This window comes from Podarcis pityusensis (genome assembly GCF_964106645.2).
Source record: "Podarcis pityusensis genome assembly, chromosome: 16".
NCBI lineage: Eukaryota > Metazoa > Chordata > Lepidosauria > Squamata > Lacertidae > Podarcis > Podarcis pityusensis.
Genome location: NC_138041.1, coordinates 6,088,051 through 6,110,244, shown reverse-complemented (window position 1 = coordinate 6,110,244; position 22,194 = coordinate 6,088,051). Strand labels below are relative to the sequence as shown.

Genomic DNA, 22,194 nt, shown 5'->3' with positions numbered 1-22,194 from the left:
GAAAAGGAAAAAAGAGAGAGAAAACAACTGAATTACACACAGGAATAACAATAAACACAAAATTTTCATAGCAAACAATAAAACATAAGTTGGTCTTAACACTATAGACCCGACCTCCTGTCTATTCCTTATTTCAATTTCATATTACTTATTGCCAATACACACTTTTATCATCATTTAACTTTTTCTTAATATATATGAACTCTTATGTCTAACTTGCAACTATTACTGAAGTTCCTTGAATGCTGCAACAGAGTTTAAACTACTATATTTATATTTCAAATATTCTTTGAAAACCTCCCATTTTGAGACAAACTCCTGTTTTGATTTATTCTTTATTTTTTCTGATAGACCATTTAATTTCACTTTTGCTTGGGTTAGGGGTAGATGGTGTGTAGCCGTTTTAAAGACTTTTGAAATTGCGCCACACCTTAGCCAAAGACCACCCAAAAGCATCATATGAGTGACACAGAAAGAGGTGGTCTACAGCAGAAATTTGAGAGTGTGGCTTGGGTCCTGTCTGTCAAGATACCTGATAATGCTTGCTGATTGCCTTTACCCACCATTCTCTTAAAATGCCAAATACCTTGACTCCAGAATCCACTTCTGCAGATTGTGCATAGATACCTGCTCTTTGGACAAGTCTGCTTGGATAATTATCCATACTTGTTGAATCAGTTTCACAGAGGGGAGGCTCTGGCAATTATTTCCTGCTCTCTGACTGGAGGAGTCCCAAGGCTGATACAGGCGCCAGACATAGCTGAAGCACCGCTCTCTGCAGTATTTCACCTCTCCACTTGTAAAAGTGATATTTCACCAAGAAATTGGTGGATCCATAGAGAAACAGGGCTAAGGGGAAATATCCACCGTAAATAGGTACATGTGGGTCCTTTGTTTAGCTGAGTAATGTTGCAAAGGCCTTTTGCCAAAGGGCTTCTCTCACATTGCATGGACAGGCAGAGTCCCCCCAACCCCCAGGCGACCCCCCAAGCGGAATAATGACTCAAGACAACGTGCTATGGGATTAAAATTGGCTACAACTTTATTGAGTTTCAGATGCAGGGAGACCTTGGCTCAGGCATTGGGCATTTATCCTTCCCAGTCCCTAGCTGGGGATCTGGGGGACATCAGGGTTATCCAGAATGTGTGGGGATTGGGCTGGGTCTGGAGAACATATGTTCAAGCAGAGAGCCCACCCCCCCGTTTTGCCACCATTGGAGGGGAGAGCAATGACAACCTCTCAGTGTATGGCCAATGCCTCCCCTCAAGACCCCTTTAATGGGGAACCCTAGGATCACCGCTGCAAGGGGGTGTAGGTCACTGCTTCATGCCCCCCCTTTTTAGGAAGATAGACTAAAGGATTCTGCCCAAGGCCTGAAACCTCCAAAGTTGTGATGTTTTGCTACAGGAAAGACAAAACCTGCCAATGCAGGAAAATTCCTTTCCAGCCCTTCAACAGCGACCATGACGTAGCAGCGCCTGCGTACCTGTGGAGAAGAGGTTAACCTGCAGGAGAAGACTTAACTGAGGGAGGGCAGGGTGGGAGAAGCTCTGGAGCCAACTGATGCTTCACAGGTAAGATTCACCACCTGTTGTGTGGGCAGAAGGTGCCCCTACCTGGCCGATATCCTGGCAACGCCTCCCCAGGTGGGATTGGGCGATTGGCTGAGACTTCCAGGTATCCAGCCTGAGGAGGGCGAAGCCTGCCCACACTACCGGGAGCTGCACTGGGATCCGGGGGGCTGCACATGACCACGCAAAAGGGGCCCCCCATTTGATATGGGGAGCGGTCATTAAAATGCATGTCATTAATTTCCTTAACAGTGAGATATGGGAAAACAGGCGTGGCTAATGACTTGTGGAGAAGGAGTTTGACCATAGCGGGGTCTGATGTCTCTGGGCTCTTCTCCAGTTTTTCCAAAGCAAAGCCTACTTTTATTGGAAGGAACTGACTTCCAATCCCATGGAGTTTTCTCTGGATGGTGCAGCAGATGTGGGTGTCACTCATGCTTCTTCTGAAAGGAAATATTCTGCGGAGGGTGGGATACAAAAGTGGGAGGGCGAGTGAAAAATGATCCCATCTTCATCTGATGAACGTTGGAGGGTATGCCACCATCTTATTACGAATATTTTAATATCTCTTTGTTCTGCATCCTCTGGAATTGATCTAAATTTTAAATTCCCAATTTTCCTGATCAACCACACGGCCAGGTAGCTTTTTATAATATCATAGAAGGGTTTGGATTTTTAATGAAATTTTCACACAATTCCATAGCTTCATTTGCAGTTATTTCTATTGCTTGTGTCTTCTGGGTTATTTTTATTATTATTATTGATCTTTAATAATGTCAAAGGCTTTTTGCCATTCTACAAGTAAGCAGGCAAAAAGATTTTGTACTTTGACATTAACTGCTTGCATCTTCGCTGTTTCAGGAGCTATATTTCCTAGTCCAGATTTTCCTCTCTGGTTGGCCATTTTGTCCCGACAAAATAGCAAGCCAAAAAGAGAGGACTCACAGTTCTGGAGGATGTTGTTTGTTGCTTTCATTTGCAAAATCAAATATATATTTAGAACGATTTAAAGTTCAGGTTAATCTGTTGACATCAGTTGCAAAGAATTGGTGGGGTGATATATGTTCCTTTGGGCTGTTCAGTGCACACATGCCCCTAGCAGATATTTTCACCTAAGTTTGATTTCACCTGAGTTAGTGACGCTCGTTCGACAACAATAAGAAACTGCGCCTTCAGTGTCATTGCCCCAGGTCTGTGGAGCACTCTGCCAGTATAGATTCAGCGGGTGCCTTCTGTGTCAACTTTTAAATGCTTGCTGGAAAACTTTTCTATTCTATGCAGGCAGTTAAGAATACAGTGGTACCTCAGGTTAAGAACTTAATTCGTTCTTGAGGTCTGTTCTTAACCTGAAACTGTTCTTAACTTGAGGTACCACTTTAGCTAATGGGGCCTCCTGCTGCCGCCGCATGATTGCTGTTCTGAAGCAAAGTTCTGAACCCAAGGTACTATTTTTGGGCTAGCGGAGTCTGTAACCTGAAACGTCTGTAACCTGAAGCGTCTGTATCCCGAGGTACCACTGTACATCTTACAACAATAGTTACCTCATTTCCGATTTTAACTTTTTTGTATGGTTTTTACTGTATACTTTTTTAAGTACTGTCATTGTAAAGTACTGTGATTTCTTAAAAACAACAAATCAGCTGGATGTATTTTTAAAAATTAAATAAAGGATATTTAAAAAATTGATTTTTTTTTTGCGTTGCATTTTTGTTAAGCTGCCTATTGTGTTTGAGCAGTATATAATTCCTTGCGAGAGAAATAAATGAATAGTGACCTTGCTAGATGGAGTCACTCCAACCTGATTATTGAGCTTGGCTCATTTTCTCTCTCTCTCTCTCTCTCTCTCTCTCTCTCTCTCTCTCTTTCTCTTTCTCTTTCTCTTTCTCTCCCTCATGCACATGAACACACACATTTGCACACTCTCTCGTTCTCGCTCTCTTTAAGTAAAAAGTAGTAAGTGAAGATCCTGTGTTAGTGATTTGTTGCTTTATTATTTGCCATGCAGGCAAGGAGATTCTACAGCAATAGAGGAGTTAGGAAAACAACAGAGGAGGGGGAAATGAGACAGCCCCCAGTGACACCACTGGAAATGCCTGATAGTCAAAGAGACAACAAGAGGGGTGAACAACAAGAGGGGTAAACAACAATAAAGGAGGAAGGTACATAGGTTGCAGCGCTGAGCTCAGCAAGGTGAGCGCAGGGAGTGGTCCGAGAATCCATTGCTTGTGGTAGTGGTGGCGGCGATGCCTTGCACTGGGTTTCTTCAGCACTTGCATTCCATCGGGGAGCGGCTTGAGTTCTCACGGAAGGAATCCAGAGGAGCACGTGGAATCGCAGCAGGACGGGCAGGGGGAGCAGGGGGAGCAGCGGCACTGACTGCAAGAGCAGTGGCACCAGGCGTACTGGTCTCAGCATCTTGGGTATCGGCAGCAGCTTCAGCAGGAGGGGCGGCAGCGCTGCCTGCAGCAGCATCAAGGGCAGCATCAGTGTCCACAGCAGCAGGGGAGGGGTAGCAGGTGTAGAAGCAACAGTGCCCGCAACAGCAAGGGTGGCAGCAGCACTGGTGGCAGCAGCAAGGGCAGCAGCAGCAGCAAGGGCAGCCACAACAGGGGCAGCAGCACTGGTGGCAGCAGCAATGCTGGCAGCAGCAGGGGCAGCAGCAGTGCTGCTGGCAACAGCAAGGGGAGCAGCAGCACTGGTGGCAGCAGCAGGGGGAGCCGCAATGGGGACAGCAGCACTGGTGGCAGCAGCAATGCTGGCAGCAGCAGGGGGAGCAGCAGTGTTGCTGGCAACAGCAAGGGGAGCAGCAGCAGTGGTGGCAGCAGCAGGGGCAGCAGCAGCACTGGTGGCAACAGCAGGGGGAGCAGCACGACATCTTTGCAATGGGGAAGGGAGGTGCAACTGAAAGAAATGAACCAGTCAGACACATCAAATTCCTCATATGTTGAAAGAAAGAGGTGGTTTCTCTCTGCCAGATTTGAGACTATATTATGAAGCACCCTGTCTATGTTGGTTAAGGGATTGGATATTGTCGGCTGCCATTGTCCAAGGTTTTTATCTGATGTCTCCATGGCTATCCATCTAGAGCAGTGTTTCGCAGCCTTGGGTCCCCAGCTGTTTTTGGACAACAATTCCCATCATCCCTGACCACTGGGCTTGCTAGCTAGGGATGTTAGGAGTTGTAGTCCAAAAGCAGCTAGAGACCCAAGGCCGGGAAACACTGAGGTAGAGCCTTCTTCTTGAGAACCAATGTGGAAGCACAGAATCTGGATTTTTGCCTGGTTATACCCTGGGCTATTTCCCACATTATGTGGGAAGAGAACCAGGGTCAATAACAATCACAAAACTAATAGTGTAAGCCTTTGAGAAAACCAGGATTATTGGAGTGCTGCTCAAGATCTTAGTTCTCCTGCAATCAAGGAAACCTCAATACTAAACAAACCTTGCAATAAGACTCACCTTCTTCAGCAGGTGTTGGTACGGATGTTTGATCCAGTGAGGGAATGAATCTCTCCTGAATGGTGGGACTTTTTATACATCTCGGTGCATCCTTCCTCAATGAGTGAGGCTCTACTTAAGAATGACTAGGCTTTCATTAAAGTTCAGCAGTTGGCCTCTGTCACACCGACATCCAGTGTGTCATCTTTGACTGTGTTCACATCCTTCATTTTAAACTGTGTGCAATTAAAGCTATTTCCCAGTAGCAAATCCTTAATTCCTACCCTTCAGTTCTCACAGCAGTGCTTCAAAATGAATTACATTGACATGAATGGAGATCATGTGAATTTCTTCCCGTGATATAGTGCCTAAGGATTTTTAGACTTGCTACTGGGGAGCACGGAAATCTTTTTATCACGCTAGTTATCTATATTTTTCTTTCTTTGTATTACACATGGCACATATAAGGCACCTGTGGATACTGAATATCAGACCACGACCTGATAAACCAGGGTTCAGTTCCCCACTTGGTTATGAAGATTGCTGGCTGTGACATTGGGCCAGTCACTGCCTCTCAGCCTGAACTAACTGAGGAATGAGAGAACCAAGGGTGGGATATACATGCAACCTAGAAAGCATCTTAAAAAGCAGAGACATCACCTTGCCAACAAAGGTCCATATAGTTAAAGCTATGGTTTTCCCAGTAGTGATGTATGGAAGTGAGAGCTGGACCATAAAGAAGGCTGATCGCCGAAGAATTGATGCTTTTGAATTCTGGTGCTGGAGGAGACTCTTGAGAGTCCCATGGACTGCAAGAAGATCAAACCTATCCATTGTTAAGGAAATCAGCCCTGAGTGCTCACTGGAAGGACAGATCCTGAAGCTGGGGCTCCAAGACTTTGGCCACCTCATGAGAAGAGACAACTCCCTGGAAAAGACCCTGATGTGGGGAAAGACTGAGGGCACAAGGAGAAGGGGACGACAGAGGACAAGATGGTTGGATAGTGTTCTCGAAGCTACCAGCATGAGTTTGACCAAACTGCGGGAGGCAGTGGAAGACAGGAGTGCCTGGCGTGCTCTGGTCCATGGGGTCATGAAGAGTCGGACACAACTAAATGACTAAACAACAACATACATGCAACAAACAAACTAATAAAGTGTTTTTTGTATGTCATAAAGTATGGTGAACCCAGATCACTATTCTTCTACTTTGCAGTTGTAGCATGTATCTAATAGCTTTACAAATATTTGCGACGAGATGGATTAATGTAGGAAACATCACACGAGTTTCTCACAATGGTCAAGAGCCTAAGGGTTTTATTAATGAAAAACCTCCTGACTTCTCACCAGTTGTCTCCAGAGGTCATCTGTTTCACCGTAATAAATTTAATGAATGGCTGAACACACGTGAATGGCATGTCTCACTTAAATGAGAAAGAATGTAACCATTTTAAGACTGGACATGGGTTGAGCAATTAGGATGGGATTTTACGATCCAGCACGTGGCTTTTAAAAGCACATGATTAAATCAAATAAACAAGTAATATTCAGTGTTATGTTGGAGGGGATGCCAGGAAACAGGGAATTATGTTCACATGTGGTGGGGGTGTAAATATGTACAATTGTTTTGGCAAAGGGTGTTTAAGGAGATAACAGAAATCACTGGGTTAAAGCTGACCAAAAATCCAGAGGTAGCATTATTAACAATTTACAATGGGGTGGAAGGTACGTAGGCTATGAAGGACTTGCTCACAAATTTATTGACAGCTGCACGAATTATTATAGCTAGGAAGTGGAAGGGGCAAGCAGAATAAAAAATGGAAGAATGGTATAAAGAGGTCTGGGATATAGCTATTAATGATAAATTAACTTGATATGGAGGGTGTTTGTTGAATTTGTATTGTTAAAATGGAAAGGGGTCAGACCATCGCAAGTGGTATTGAAATTTGAGATGTTGGATAGTTACAATGGAATGGTCTCAGTGGTGGGGTACATATTTTTATTCTTATTTATTTATGATTATTACTTCGTCAAAATAAAATAAAAAAGTTTTAAGAAAGCACATGATTAGAGGGACTCAAATTTGGACAACTTTAACATGTTCTATACTGGGCTTCCCTTCATGAATATTTGGGAGTTTGATTTGGTGGAAGACAAATCCGTAGGCTCAAGTGGATTAAAAAAACGCTCATTCCAGCATTGCTTCAGTACTCCCGATTGCTGCTTTTTCCCTGGGCACAGTTCAATGGTCTGGTTTTAACTTTTCATTATGACCATCTACTGCTTTGTTTGACTCAGAAAGTGTCCAACGGTTTCTTTGCTGAGGTGCAATCAAGAGACTGACTTCTGCCCATGTTCACATTCCTAGGTTGGCTTCCTTTGGTCTCCAAGATCAATTCAATTCTGGTTTTGAATCACGACGTGCATTATATCACTCATGAGAGTAGCAAATAACCAGACTTGTGCAACAGTGATGGAATAAAATCAGGCCAGATCTTTCTTGATAGCAGCAGGCTGTCAGGAGTGCATGCAGGAGCCAGGCCCTGTGACCAGTAGGGCTTCGCAGGACTGGGGCCTTCCTAAGTTTGTTCTGAAGAGGCAAGGTACAGCTGCACAGGTGAGGCCACTTGGTAACTCACTGCACCTGGTGGCAAGAGCCAGGAAGGGATATAAAGTCAGCATTTCCCTTCGGCTCTTTGCCACAGCAACACTTTTCCTGCCTTGCTGCGTTTGGCTCCTTGCTTCTCGACCCTCGGACCCTTGACTTCGTGACTCCCTGCTTCCTGACCCTCAGACCCCTGGCTTCTGGACTCTCGTTCCTGCTCCCACCCCACCATCTTGCCTCTGGTCCCAGTGTCCTCAGCCGGGACTTCAATCGCCCATAGACTGGACTGTGACACAGGCAGGGCAAGGGTTGGAATGTCATTTGGGCCAGGATCTGTTAATCATTCCACAAAAACCCCATGTTGATGAAATGGGCCCACCAGGTTCGGACCACCCAAAACCCATTTCATGGGAGTCAGCCAGTGTTGAACCTTGCTGTGGTGCAAGTCAAGCAAGCAAGGTATCACTGAGTGACCAGGGTGCAAACCACGCAATCACGCAAACAACGTTTTCCCACCTAACAAAGGCAGGCCATAATTTCACTGAGAGAAAGGCACCAAGTGCCAATCTAGTTGAGACGGGGTGGGGAATCTGCCCCTGTCAACCAGTGACCCAAAATTGCTCAGTGAAAGCTCTAACCTGAGGGTGGGCGGGTAGGAAGCTCTTGAGGCAAAAAGGACCTGAGCTCCATCGGAAGCAGCCTCACATAGGCTTTACTCTCCCCATTGTAAGGGATCACCGGACAGCTTTTTCCCATGAGCTCATCGCATGGGCAAGATACTGGACAAAATCTTGCCCCATATTTTGCTGCAATCTATGGGTCCCTGCATGAAGGAAGGATGTGGCAATGACATGCCAAGGAGAAGCTGGTTCTAAGGATGAATTGAAGGGGTGATAAATGTGACACAGCCATGGGGCTCCAATGTAGACACATCTTTTGATCTGGGCAGTGTTGACCATGTGATTACTATCAAGGACAATTTATGTTCATCCCAAGTTTTGACTTTGTTAGAGAAATCAACAAAGTTTGGCTTCAGGAAATTAATTGTGTTAGTTTGGGCCCAGTTCTCCAATCTGTTGGGGGCATTTTGAGTCTTCTGTGGCATTAGCTACCCCTCCCAGTTTGAATGAGCATCCCCTCACTTTCTTCACCCAAGGCATTTGGAAAGATGTTGAACAACAACAGGCCCAGGACAGAACTCTGCAGAACTCCACTTGCATTTTTTTCCCCCTACAGGATGTTCTGGAAACATTAGCGAGACTCTTTAGATATGATCAGTCAACTAGCTACGAATCCATTATAAAGTAACTTGGTCCAGCCCACATTTTATCAGCTTCTCCATCAAAATATAATGGAGGGCTTTGTCATCTGGGAACTTCTGTTTGCAAAAGAGCTTTCCTACCACTAAGCTACATGCCTTCCCTTGGGGTCCTTTTCAACACTAAATTCTATGAATAGCTGGCCACAGATTCTCCAGCCTGTCCTTAAAGCACTATAATTGCCATGAGGGACTTTGTCAAAAGCCTAACTGAAATCAAGACACACTATGACCACAGCATTCCCCTGATCCACCAAGCTTATACAGTGGTACCTTGGGTTACATACGCTTCAGGTTACATACACTTCAGGTTACAGACTCCGCTAACCCAGAAATAGTACCTCGGGTTAAGAACTTTGCTTCAGGATGAGAACAGAAATCGGGCAGCAGTGATGCAGCAGCAGTGGGAGGCCCCATTAGTTAAAGTGGTGCTTCAGGTTAAGAACAGTTTCAGGTTAAGAACGGACCTCCGGAATGAATTAAGTTCTTAACCCGAGGTACCACTGTAAATCCAATAAAAAACGAAATGAGATTCATCTGGCATGAATTGTTTTTGAGATATCTTAGTTGCATATTAAGATCCCCAGGAGCTTCCCAATAAATAAAGACACAATTGACACGGAATTTAGTTTTAGGTTATTGGCATAATTTTGGCCACAACTTTATTGATTACAGATAGTGAGTGGTTTGTAGAGAGGGTGGGTGGGTGATCCGGTGCACGAAGTGAAAGAGAAAGCTCTACGCAACGTGCAATGGTATATAAAGGTCCCTTGGTTAATACACAAAATTCCCCATTGGCTAGATCTGCCTAGCAACGAGGGACCACCAATTGGGTTGTTGTGGCTATTCAATCACTCCCACCCACACAAACAGTGAGGTAAGTCCAGATGATCTCACCACAACACGTGCCCTCTGTGAGGAGGACTCGATTAATCATAGAATGCTTTTCTAAGTGTTCACAGACTGACTATTTAATTATATGTTAAATAGGACTTTTCTAGGACTTTTCCTGGTACTGCTCTCAAGCTGACCAGTCAGCAGTTACCTGGGTCTTCTTCTGACCTCTCCCACCCCCCTTTTGAAGATGGAAACAGCATCTGCCCTTCTCTAGTCTGTAGGGACCTCATGTTTTCTCCAAGAATTCTCAAAAATTATGAACAGAGGCTTTGTGGTTATATCTGCAAGCTCCTTCAGTACCTTGGGCTCAGCTCATCAGGCCTTGCAATTTTTAATCCATTTAAAGTAGTGTTCCCTTGCCACCATTTTTCCTACCTGAGGCTGCAGCTCTCTCTTTGCACCATTTATCATGTTTTCAGGTTGCGTACAGCTTTAATTTTAGGTGAGGAGGAGAGCAACATAGGTGTTGAGCAGTCCTGCTTTGCCTCTGCCACCCAATAGCTTTTCTTCATCTTATGCATGCACAGGAACTACTACTTGCTCATCCTTCCTCTTCTTCAAACACAGCCAAAGAAGCCTCTTTTATAATTCTTAACCTCTCTAAGAAGACTGGGCTCATTCTGAGCTTCAGCCTGCCTGACCGTTATCTTGCAACTGTTCACTACTTGTGTATACCCTTCCGTTATAATTCCCTCTTTCTTCCATTTAGCACACATACCCTTCTAGAATCCTAGCTCATCTGTTTACACTTAGACATCCACACTGGTTTCTTTAGATGCCTCCAACTTTTCTTTCTTGTTGGTATTCTCTGCATTTCTGCCTTCAGTATTTTGCCTTTAAGAAACTCCCATCCCTCCTGGACTCCCTTCTCTTTGAGTTTTTCTGACCATGGGATCTCACTCAGCAGTTACTTTAGCTTTTTGAAATCAGCCCTCTTAAAGCCAAAGTACATGTCCAAATACATCCAGATTTCCCTTGTCTGTGTATCATGAAACCCAAAAGGACATGACCAGTTCCTTCCAAGGTCCCCAGTACTTCCAATTCAAAGATCAATTCCTGTCTATTGGTGACGACCAGGTCCAATATAGATGATTCCCTGGTTGCTTCCTTCACCTTCTGGGCAATGAAATGATCAGCGAAGCAACAGAGGAATTTGAGAAGAGATCTCAAAGGAGATGGGGTGGTCGAAACAGTTGCTTTCATCAACATTATCAAAATATATTAGGCTCGATCCACAAGTAGCACTCAATATGATGCCGTTTAAATTATCACCTCTTCACTTTCATAGTCATCCAATCAATGTGGTTTGCAGGAGAAAGATCAGGGATGCCAACCTGAATAAAATATTGTGGAGGCCTAGATATGCCCCATCCCACATGAATGCACACACACCATTTGAATGGCAATGCCCCTCAACTTGGGGGAGCCCAGCCCCCTAAAATATTTTCTTGTGGGCGCTTCATAGGAGTTGGCTCCTATGAGACAGAGCCTCCTGCAGATAGCACCTATCAGGAAATCCCTACAACACACTTATTTAATCAGCTTTTATGTGTGGCAGCACCTATTTTTGCAACTCTCTCACATTACAAACCAGACAGGTGCCTCTGAAGGGCATCTGTCCCAGATCTCAGACAAAGGACCTTGCTCCTCCTTGTGTTTGCTACACCCATTAATTCAAGGAGAGATAACAGCTAGTGAACCTGGGATGTTATGTGTGTCATAAATGTGACCTTCCAATGAGCTATGGCCCCCTATCCAATATTGCATGTGAGATGGAGATGTGCTCCTCAAGAACTCAGCTTCTGATCCTTTCTAGGCAAGCAGCCCTTCAGCTGGAGATGCTTGCCAAGCAGATGACTTATGCAGGATCTATGACACATTCCCCATCTCAAGGCAAAGGAACACAAGAACACTCTACTGTGCTTTAGAATCTTTATTAACTGCCATATGAACATATTTCTCCCTCATAGAGGAGTTATTCAAAGAGATGAAAAGAGAATGACCCCCAGGACCACCATGATGATAAAGAGAAGACAACTGGCATGCCTCCTTGAAGGAAAACAAAGCAAAGTAAGAAGGAGATGAGAAGAATCCAGGGTTGTAGAAGGAGGCAGGAATAAATTTAAGGCACAGAAACAGATGAATCCAAGGAGTCCACCAGCATGGAGGAGGGAGCAGCTCTCAACACTTCACTGAACACTTTAGCAGCAGCCTTGCTTAGGATAGCAGCAACAGGAACCACAGCCGCAACAGCCACAGCCACAGGAACCACAGCCACAAGAGTTGCAGCAGCAGGGGGAACAGCAGCAGCAGGAAGGAGAGCAGCAACAGCAAGGACAGCAGCAGGGGCAGCAGCAGCACTTGCAGCAGCAGGGAGAGCAGCAACAATTGGAGCAGCAGGACATCTTAGCGGTGGAGAGGGAAGGTATTGCTGAAAGGATTCAAGGGATTTCTCATTAAGCAAACACAACACAATATTAAGGACACCTTAGATATCCAAATATTACAGCTTGAGACCAACATGAAATGTATGTTTAAAGTTTGCTACACATTGCATCAAGGAAAGGAATGCATAAAGTGGCCTCTTCTGAGTCTCCCTTGGGAACTCACTGGAAGTCAGGCTAACATATCTGAGAGGATGCTCTCTGAGCCCCCAACATCCTATTAGGCAACTCATGACATGCTTGGCAGAAAAAAAAGACTATTTTAGATCCTGTACAACATAATATTAGGCAAACAATTTAGTCCTACAATGCTTCAAGAATACAGGCCTAAAGGCAAGATCTCAACTTCTCTTTGAATCAGTAAAGACATTTGTTGTAAGAAATGGGGTTTCCAAGAGAAAAGTAGGTTTTGAATTAGAATTAGCATCTAAGAAATTACGCTTTTCTCTATGCACACCTCCCCATGTGGCAGGAGGCCAGGATTGGCCACCAAGAATTAAAAAAATATAGTGAACCAGTTTCATTGCAAAACCAGAGCTGTTAGACTACATACTCAAGACCTGAAGCTCTCCTGAAATCTAGGGAACCAAAAGAATGAAGACAGAACATACCTTTTTCAGTGATAAAATTTGTGTGGATGTTGGATCCAGTGAGTGAGTGAAGAACTCCTGAATAATGGGCCTTTATATACACCTCTATGTATCCTTCCGCAAGCAGTTATGCACCACCCAATGATGACTAGGTCTTCATTAAAAGTCCTCTACCACACAATCATCTGGTGCGTGATTCTTGACTCTGTCCAAATCCTTCATTTTTAAAGGCAGGCTATTAAAGCTATTTAGCAGTTGCAACACTCTAATTTCCTCTTCTGTCCAAAGGGGGCACTTATGGAATTGCTTTAAATCAATGATGTTGAGATGAACAGGAACCATATGTGTTTCTCTCTGAGATCTGGTGCCTAAGGGTATTAGCTTTTAGATTGTTGACCTGTGGACACAACCTTTAGGCGATTCTTTCTTAGTGCATCATGCAACATGTATTCAGGGCAGGCCCATTAAAGGTCATAGACATGGCTGACTTTGGTTTATTCATTTCAGTGCTACTACTCTAAGTAGAACTTCTGGATACAAGCCAATTACTTTTGCATGGCTCAGATGTCTGGTGCAAATTAAGCTGTGATATTCTTTCTGTGTGACAGAATCCTGGAAGACAGTCATCAGAGGCAGCCCAAATGTTTTACAGTAGTCTAGCACTTAATTTTTGCTGTAGTAAACATTTGTGAAAGCCACATATTAAATAAAAAAAATGGGACTGCTGTTGTTCACCCTCCTGGTCGGCTAACCAAACAGCCACAATATGGTGGCAAATGCTATTCACGTTTGCTCATTGCTGATAAATATATGTTATGATCATCAAATAACAAGTCCCATGGATCCAAACGTCAGATCCTTTGAGCTTGGGCCAGGAGGTAGAGTCAGAAGATCCGACGGTATTTCCTGGTAAAAGAAGGTGTTGGATCACAATGAGAAATTCCCACGGCACCATTCATCTCAGCGTATTTGTTTTTAAAAACAGTCCCATAACTGCCCCTTTAATCAGGGCTGAGAATTACAGTGTTTCCAGAATACAGTTTTAATCATATTCTTTAAAAGGGGTGTGTGTGTGTGTGTGTGTGTGTGTGTGTGTGTGTGTGTGAATACAGTCAGAGGTCATGCCCCAGATGATGGTGTGTGGCAGCATCAAGGTTTAATGCAGACCATTTAATTCTTCAGTTGTGCATCATGGATTGTGAAAGGGTTGACAGAGGTGTATAAAAAGGTCCACCCTCCTGGAATACTTCATCAACACACTGGATCCAACATCCTCACAGCACCTCCTATATTGAACAAAGGTAAGCTCTTTTCCAATATTTATGCATTCTTCCTATTTATTGCAGGGGAGCTGAAGGTCAGAGGGAGGCCAGTGACTCTGGTCTTGCGAAATGCATCTGAATAGGTTCTCTGTGTTTTACCTGATGGGATCATCTAAATATCTCTTCACCATATCTGCGTGATGGATGCTAAATTTTCATAATTTGTGTTCTTGAGCACTGACCATTTACCCTGACTCTGGGCTGTTGAATGGAGTCCTTATTACAGTCGTGACTTTCCTAGAGATATAAACTTCTCACATCAACTGAGGTAGAATATTTCACCCATGATATATTTCAAGCATACATATAAAATTACTGATATCTACAACAAAAAGGTGACACATGGAAATAACCAGGGAACATGTCATATATATCAATCTGTGAGAGAATCAAGACTGCTTGTAAAGCCCTTTTTGCTTCTATACTGGGGGACACATCTGAGTTTCCTCTTAGATAAAGAGGGAAACGGCCAAGGATTTAGTGTGAAGGTAAAACCAATATTGAATTCTTGGTTGGACAGAATGCTCCATTTCAACACTTAACAGACAGACATTTCTCCCATATTTTATACGACATGAAAATCTTTGTGTAATGTAGGCAAATAATTTCAGCTCCCTCATGAGTAGGAGAAAAGGTATGTGAAATATGTAGTGCTTAATGCAAAGCACCAGTAAAAGATGTCTTTAACACATCTAACAATTTCATGCTTAGTTAACTGGTGATCCCTTGATTTCCTGCAGCTCAGGCTTCCTTCTCTTCCTCAAGATGTCCTGCTGCTGCCAGTGTGGCTGCTCCCCTTGCTGCTGCAAGCAGTGCTGCTGCTCCCCCTGCTGCGGCTGTGGCTGTTGCAAGCAGTGTTGCTGCTCCCCCTGTTGTTGCAAGCAGTGTTGCTGCTCCCCCTGCTGCTGCTGTTCCCCCTGCTGTGGTTCCGGGTGTTGTGGATCTTCCTGCTGTGGCTGCAAATGCTGCTATCCTAAGCAATGCAAATGCTGAAGAACCCCAAGGGAAGCTCTGAATGTTTACTGGGAATCTACAGTTTATAGTCCATCGAATAATCCCACCACCCTGAGTGCTGGCTTCAAGGGCTACTTCTTAATTCCTGACATTCAGACTTTATATCTCTCTGGAATATCCTTCTTTATCCTCAAGTTGTGTCTTCCTCTCCTCTTCTTGTTCTGTACTCTTTGACTCGCCTGGATGTTCTCCTAGGAACCATCTCTAACAAGGCATTTCCCATGATGCCATCATGGCACTCTCTATGTGTGTGACTCTTTCTCTTTTATTTCTCGTCTACATTTCTAATTCTTCTTTTATTGTACAATCTACCTGCTTGCACGGCAACTAATAAAATGGCAAACCGTCTCCTAAAGTCTTGTTTTATCTTTGCCTTAAATTGAGTTGAGGGGAGGCTCAATGTGTGTGAGCAGCCCCTGCTTTTGATGTACATCATACCCCACCCCAGTTGATGGCATTGAATGATCCAGGGGGGTTGGGGAAAATGCACTGCCGCTTGAGTTATTGAAGGGCTACTCCAAGATGATGTAGGTAGATGATTCTGGGGTAGGTGGACCAACCATGTCATTGGACCATTCACATATATGGTATAGAAGCAATAGCAGAGCCACTGTTCTGTAAACAGAATGCACAAGGTTCAGCCACTGACATCTCCAGTTAGAAAAATCTCAAGCAGCGGTGTTGCCCACTTTCAATCTCTGCTTACATTCTTCCTGAAGACATCTAAATGGAGTCGCTGTAGGACACTGTACAGTAGTGGGCTAGTTGGTCATTTGGAGGGGTCTACTTCTGTCCTTATGACTGCGTTCCAGGTCATTTAAGAACATACAAACATGTGGTTGGACTAGATGACTCTCGGCTCCCTTCCAACTCTAAGATTCTATGATTCTAAGAAGTGCTTGCTCAATCAAATTAATGGCCTGTCTAGTCCAGCATCCTGTCCTCACAATGGCGAGCCAAATGTCTATAGCAGGCATGTCCAACAGGTGGATGGTGATCATTGGTAGATCATTGGTTCCCCCAAAAGAAGCTGAACAACTGTGGCTCCCCTAAAAAAAGGTCAACATTTTACCTCCTCCCTGAAAAAACTCAACAACTTTGACTCAACCCCCCCCCATGGGCCTTCCTTCTTCTTAAAAAAACTCAACAACTTTGACCTAAACCCCCCCAAAAGGGGGTAGATCACTGCCAGTTTTTAACTCTGTGAGTAGATCTCAGTCTCTTGGGAGTTGGCCACCCCTGGCCTATAGTGCACAATCAGGACGCAAACACCAGAGCACTGTGGTTTCCAGCAACTAGTATTAAGAACCATTACTGCCTAAAATTTGGAGACACAGCACAGCCATTGTGGTTAGTAGCTCTGGGAGCTTCCACCTCCATGAATTTGTCTAATCGTGCTTTAAAGCCATCTAGGATGGTAGTCAACACGGCCTCCCATGGGAGCACATTTCATTGCTTTAGCTATGCACTGCATGAAGACCTTCTTCTTCTCTGGGATCTTCCAGCAGTCAGCTTTTAGACAATGAAAGGTAAAACACAGGAAAACACAAACATGATCTTACATTACCCCAAATGATGAGAGGCTGGAAATTTACCTGGTAGGCTGAGGATAAGTAGATTCAAATGGCTACTAGTTCAAATCAGCCTGAATATCCTTCCATCCTTCAATTATTTAACAAAAAAAGTACTCTCAAAATTCCAATATTCTACCTATTTTGCATGGAGGCATTTTATTATAAGATGGACACTGACTGGCATCAGCTCTCCGGAAATGAACTGAGACCTTACTGCATGCAAAATAGCTACTCTACTACAGAATTTTGTTTTGTTTTTTTAATGATATTTATTAAGGTTTCAAAGAAAAGAATTACATGGATTAAGAAAAGAAGAAAAAGAAAATTAAAAATAAAAGAAAAAATACAAAATACAAAAAAAAGATAAAAAACACTTAAAATAAATACATCAGTCTTTCCATACCTTACATTCATTTCCTTGTTTCCCTGACCTCCTCACGCCTCCCTTTTTTGTATTCCAATTCAGTTAGTTAATTCAGCAATTTCTTTCCCTCTTTGTTTTTATCTTAGTCCTTTAACATAATATATTATAACTTTGGATTCTCACCTGTTAACAATCCATTTTTACATACACCTTTATAACATTGCTGCTTAAACCACTTAACTTCATTCTGACATCATTCTAACATTCATTAATTTTACAATATTTCTGTAAATAGTCTTTAAATTTCTTCCAATTTTCTTCCACCGACTCTTCTCCCTGGTCTCGGATTCTGCCAGTCATTTCGGCCAATTCCATGTAGTCCATCACCTTCATCTGCCATTCTTCCAGAGTGGGTAGATCTTGTGTCTTCCAATACTTTGCAATAAGTATTCTTGCTGCTGTTGTGGCGTACATAAAAAAAGTTCTGTCCTTCTTTGGCACCATTTGGCCGACCATGCCCAGGAGAAAGGCCTCTGGTTTCTTCAGAAAGGTATATTTAAACACCCTTTTCATTTCATTATAAATCATCTCCCAGAAAGCCTTAATCCTTGGGCACGTCCACCAAAGGTGAAAGAATGTACCTTCAGTTTCTTTACATTTCCAACATTTATTATCGGGCAAATGATAGATCTTTGCAAGCTTGACTGGTGTCATGTACCACCTGTATATCATTTTCATAATATTCTCTCTTAAGGCATTACATGCCGTGAATTTCATACCTGTGGTCCATAACTGTTCCCAGTCAGCCATCATTATGTTATGTCCAACATCTTGTGCCCATTTAATCATAGCAGATTTCACCGTTTCATCCTGTGTATTCCATTTCAACAGCAAGTTATACATCTTTGACAAAATCTTAGTTTTGGGTTCTAGCAGTTCTGTTTCTAATTTTGATTTTTCCACCTGGAAGCCAATTTTCTTGTCCAAATTGTATGCCTCCATTATCTGATAATAATGAAGCCAGTCTCACACTTTATTTTTTAATTTCTCAAAACTCTGCAATTTCAGTCTATCTCCCTCTTGTTCCAAAATTTCCCAATATTTCGGCCATTTGACCTCCATATTGAGCTTGTTCTGGGCTTTCGCTTCCATCGGTGACAGCCACCTTGGGGTTTTGTTTTCCAATAGGTCCTTATATCTTATCCAAACATTAAACAATGCTTTCCTGACAATATGGTTTTTAAATGCTTTATGTGCTTTGACCTTATCATACCACAAGTATGCATGCCATCCAAATACATTGTTAAAACCCTCTAAATCCAAAATGTCTGTGTTTTCAAGAAGCAGCCATTCTTTCAGCCAGCAAAAAGCTGCTGATTCATAATAGAGTTTAAGGTCTGGCAGGGCAAATCCACCTCTTTCCTTTGCATCTCTACCGCAGAATTTTGATCCTTCCTTCCTAAATGCCCTTTGGGGTTTCCTCCCAATTCTATGATTCCTCCAATTCTATGATTCTATGAATTCCTGGTGGCAGGTTCTCCATCTCCATCCCATCATCAAAACACTACAACTGTCATGGGCTTTCTTCAAAGCCATAGTTAAATCAATTTACACTATTTCTGCAGCAGCCCTGTGATCCACCAAGCTAATAAATCTATCAAAAAAAGAATTGAGATTCATCTGGCATGAACAATTTTTTGAGAGATCCATGTTGAGTCTTAGTAATCGCAACATCGTTTTCTATGTGCTCATAGGCCAACTGTTTAATTATCTGTGCTAGAATCTTTTCTGGCATCGACATCAAGCTGACCCATCTGTAGCTACGTGAGTCTTCTCCCCGACACACACACAAACTGAAGTTGGGAACAGCATTTGCACATCTCATGTGCAGGGACCTCACGTTTTCTCCAAGAATTCTCAAAAATTATGGACAGAGGCTTAGTGGTTATATCTGCAAGCTCCTTCAGAACCTTGGCCACAGCTCATCAGGCCTTGCCATTCTGAATCCATTTAAAGTAGTGTTTCCTTGCCACCACTTTTCCTGCCTGAGGCTGCAGCTCTCTCTTTGCACCATTTATCATGTTTTCAGGTTGAGTACAGCTTTAATTTTAGGTGAGGAGGAGAGCAACGTAGGTGTTGAGCAGTTCTGCTTTCCATAGCTTTTTTTCATCTTATCCATTCACAGGAACTACAACTTGCTTGTCCTTCCTCTTCTTCAAACACAGCCAAAAAAGCCTCTTTTATCATTCTTAACCTCTCTAATAAGACTGTGATCATTGACTGTGCCTGACCTTTATCCTGCAACTGTTCACTACTTGTGTATACCCTTCTGTTATAATTCCCCCTTTCTTCCATTTAGCACACATACCCTTCTAGAATCCTAGCTCATCTGTTTACACTTAGACATCCACACTGGTTTCTTTAGATGCCTCCAACTTTTCTTTCTTGTTGGTATTCTCTGCATTTCTGCCTTCAGTATTTTGCCTTTAAGAAACTCCCATCCCTCCTGGACTCCCTTCTCTTTGAGTTTTTCTGACCATGGGATCTCAGCCAGCAGTTACTTTAGCTTTTTGAAATCAGCCCTCTTAAAGCCAAAGTACATGTCCAAATACATCCAGATTTCCCTTGTCTGTGTATCATGAAACCCAAAAGGACATGACCAGTTCCTTCCAAGGTTCCCAGTACTTTCAATTCAAAGATCAATTCCTGCCAATTGGTGATGACCAGGTCCAATATAGATGATTCCCTGGTTGCTTCCATCACCTTCTGGACAATGAAATGATCAGCAAAGCAACAGAGGAATTTGAGAAGAGATCTCAAAGGAGATGGGGTGGTTGAAACATTATCAAAATATATTAGGCTCGATCCACAAGTAGCACTCAATATGATGCAGTTTAAATTATCACCTCTTCCCTTTTATAGCCATCCAATCAATGTGGTTTGCAGGAGAAAGATCAGGGATGCCAACTTGAATAAAATATTGTGGAGGCCTAGATATGCCCCACCCCACAAGAATGCACACACACCATTTGAATGGCAATGCCCCTTAACTTGAGGGAGCCCAGCCCCCTAAAATATTTTATAGTGGGAGCTGAAGCCCCCATAGCCCCTAGGAGTTGGCTCCTATGAGACAGAGCCTCCTGCAGATAGCACCTATCAGGAAATCCCTACAACACACTTATTTAATCAGCTTTTATGTGTGGCAGCACCTATTTTTGGAACTCTCTCCCATTACATACCAGACAGGTGCCTCTGAAGGGCATCTGTCCCAGATCTCAGACAAAGGACCTTGCTCCTCCTTGTGTTTGCTACACCCATTAATTCAAGGAGAGATAACAGCTAGTGAACCTGGGATGTTATGTGTGTCATAAATGTGACCTTCCAATGAGCTATGGCCCCCTTCCCAATACTGTATGAGAGATGGAGATGTGCTCCTCAAGAACTCAGCTTCTGATCCTTACTGGCCCAGCAGCCCTTCAGCTGGAGATGCTTGCCAAGCAGATGACTTATGCAGGATCTATGACACATTCCCTGTCTCAAGGCAAAGGAACACAAGAACACTCTACTGTGCTTTAGAATCTTTATTAACTGCCATATGAACATATTTCTCCCTCATAGAGGAGTTATTCAAAGAGATGAAAAGAGAATGACTCCCAGGACCACCATGATGATAAAGAGAAGACAACTGGCATGCTTCCTTGAAGGAAAACAAAGCAAAGTAAGAAGGAGATGAGAAGAATCCAGGGTTGTAGAAGGAGGCAGGAATAAATTTAAGGCACAGAAACAGATGAATCCAAGGAGTCCACCAGCATGGAGGAGGGAGCAGCTCTCAACACTTCACTGAACACTTTAGCAGCAGCCTTGCTTAGGATAGCAGCAACAGGAACCACAGCCGCAACAGCCACAGCCACAGGAACCACAGCCACAAGAGTTGCAGCAGCAGGGGGAACAGCAGCAGCAGGAAGGAGAGCAGCAACAGCAAGGACAGCAGCAGGGGCAGCAGCAGCACTTGCAGCAGCAGGGAGAGCAGCAACAATTGGAGCAGCAGGACATCTTAGCGGTGGAGAGGGAAGGTATTGCTGAAAGGATTCAAGGGATTTCTCATTAAGCAAACACAACACAATATTAAGGACACCTTAGATATCCAAATATTACAGCTTGAGACCAACATGAAATGTATGTTTAAAGTTTGCTACACATTGCATCAAGGAAAGGAATGCATAAAGTGGCCTCTTCTGAGTCTCCCTTGGGAACTCACTGGAAGTCAGGCTAACATATCTGAGAGGATGCTCTCTGAGCCCCCAACATCCTATTAGGCAACTGATGACATGCTTGGCAGAAAAAAAAGACTATTTTAGATCCTGTACAACATAATATTAGGCAAACAATTTAGTCCTACAATGCTTCAAGAATACAGGCCTAAAGGCAAGATCTCAACTTCTCTTTGAATCAGTAAAGACATGTGTTGTAAGAAATGGGGTTTCCAAGAGAAAAGTAGGTTTTGAATTAGAATTAGCATCTAAGAAATTACGCTATTCTCTATGCACACCTCCCCATGTGGCAGGAGGCCAGGATTGGTCACCAAGAATAAAAAAAATATAGTGAACCAGTTTCATTGCAAAACCAGAGCTGTTAGACTACATACTCAAGACCTGAAGCTCTCCTGAAATCTAGGGAACCAAAAGAATGAAGACAGAACATACCTTTTTCAGTGATAAAATTTGTGTGGATGTTGGATCCAGTGAGTGAGTGAAGAACTCCTGAATAATGGGCCTTTATATACACCTCTATGTATCCTTCCGCAAGCAGTTATGCACCACCCAATGATGACGAGGTCTTCATTAAAAGTCCTCTACCACACAATCATCTGGTGCGTGATTCTTGACTCTGTCCAAATCCTTCATTTTTAAAGGCAGGCTATTAAAGCTATTTAGCAGTTGCAACACTCTAATTTCCTCTTCTGTCCAAAGGGGGCACTTATGGAATTGCTTTAAATCAATGATGTTGAGATGAACAGGAACCATATGTGTTTCTCTCTGAGATCTGGTGTCTAAGG

At 43.4% G+C, this 22,194-nt stretch overlaps 1 protein-coding gene and 2 long non-coding RNA genes across 3 annotated transcripts; all 3 read right to left on the bottom strand.

Moving 5' to 3' along the window:
• Positions 1-3,543: 3,543 nt before the first annotated feature.
• On the bottom strand, positions 3,544-6,428 carry LOC308464799 (uncharacterized protein; the record flags this gene model as incomplete). The annotated part of the gene is made up of 3 exons (XM_080984388.1): positions 3,544-4,473; positions 5,032-5,086; positions 6,358-6,428. 3 exons carry the CDS (start codon positions 6,426-6,428, stop codon positions 3,673-3,675), a joined length of 927 nt encoding a protein of 308 aa, XP_080840514.1. The 3' UTR covers positions 3,544-3,672.
• A 5,320-nt stretch (positions 6,429-11,748) lies between these two features.
• Positions 11,749-12,943, bottom strand: LOC308464861. The gene is made up of 2 exons (XR_013980165.1): positions 12,886-12,943; positions 11,749-12,261 (listed from the first exon to the last, which is right to left on the bottom strand). It is a non-coding gene; the product is annotated as an uncharacterized lncRNA (long non-coding RNA).
• Positions 12,944-20,704: 7,761 nt separating this feature from the next.
• Positions 20,705-21,899, bottom strand: LOC308465475. Its single transcript, XR_013980467.1, has 2 exons — positions 21,842-21,899; positions 20,705-21,217 (listed from the first exon to the last, which is right to left on the bottom strand). It is a non-coding gene; the product is annotated as an uncharacterized lncRNA (long non-coding RNA).
• Positions 21,900-22,194: the final 295 nt, after the last annotated feature.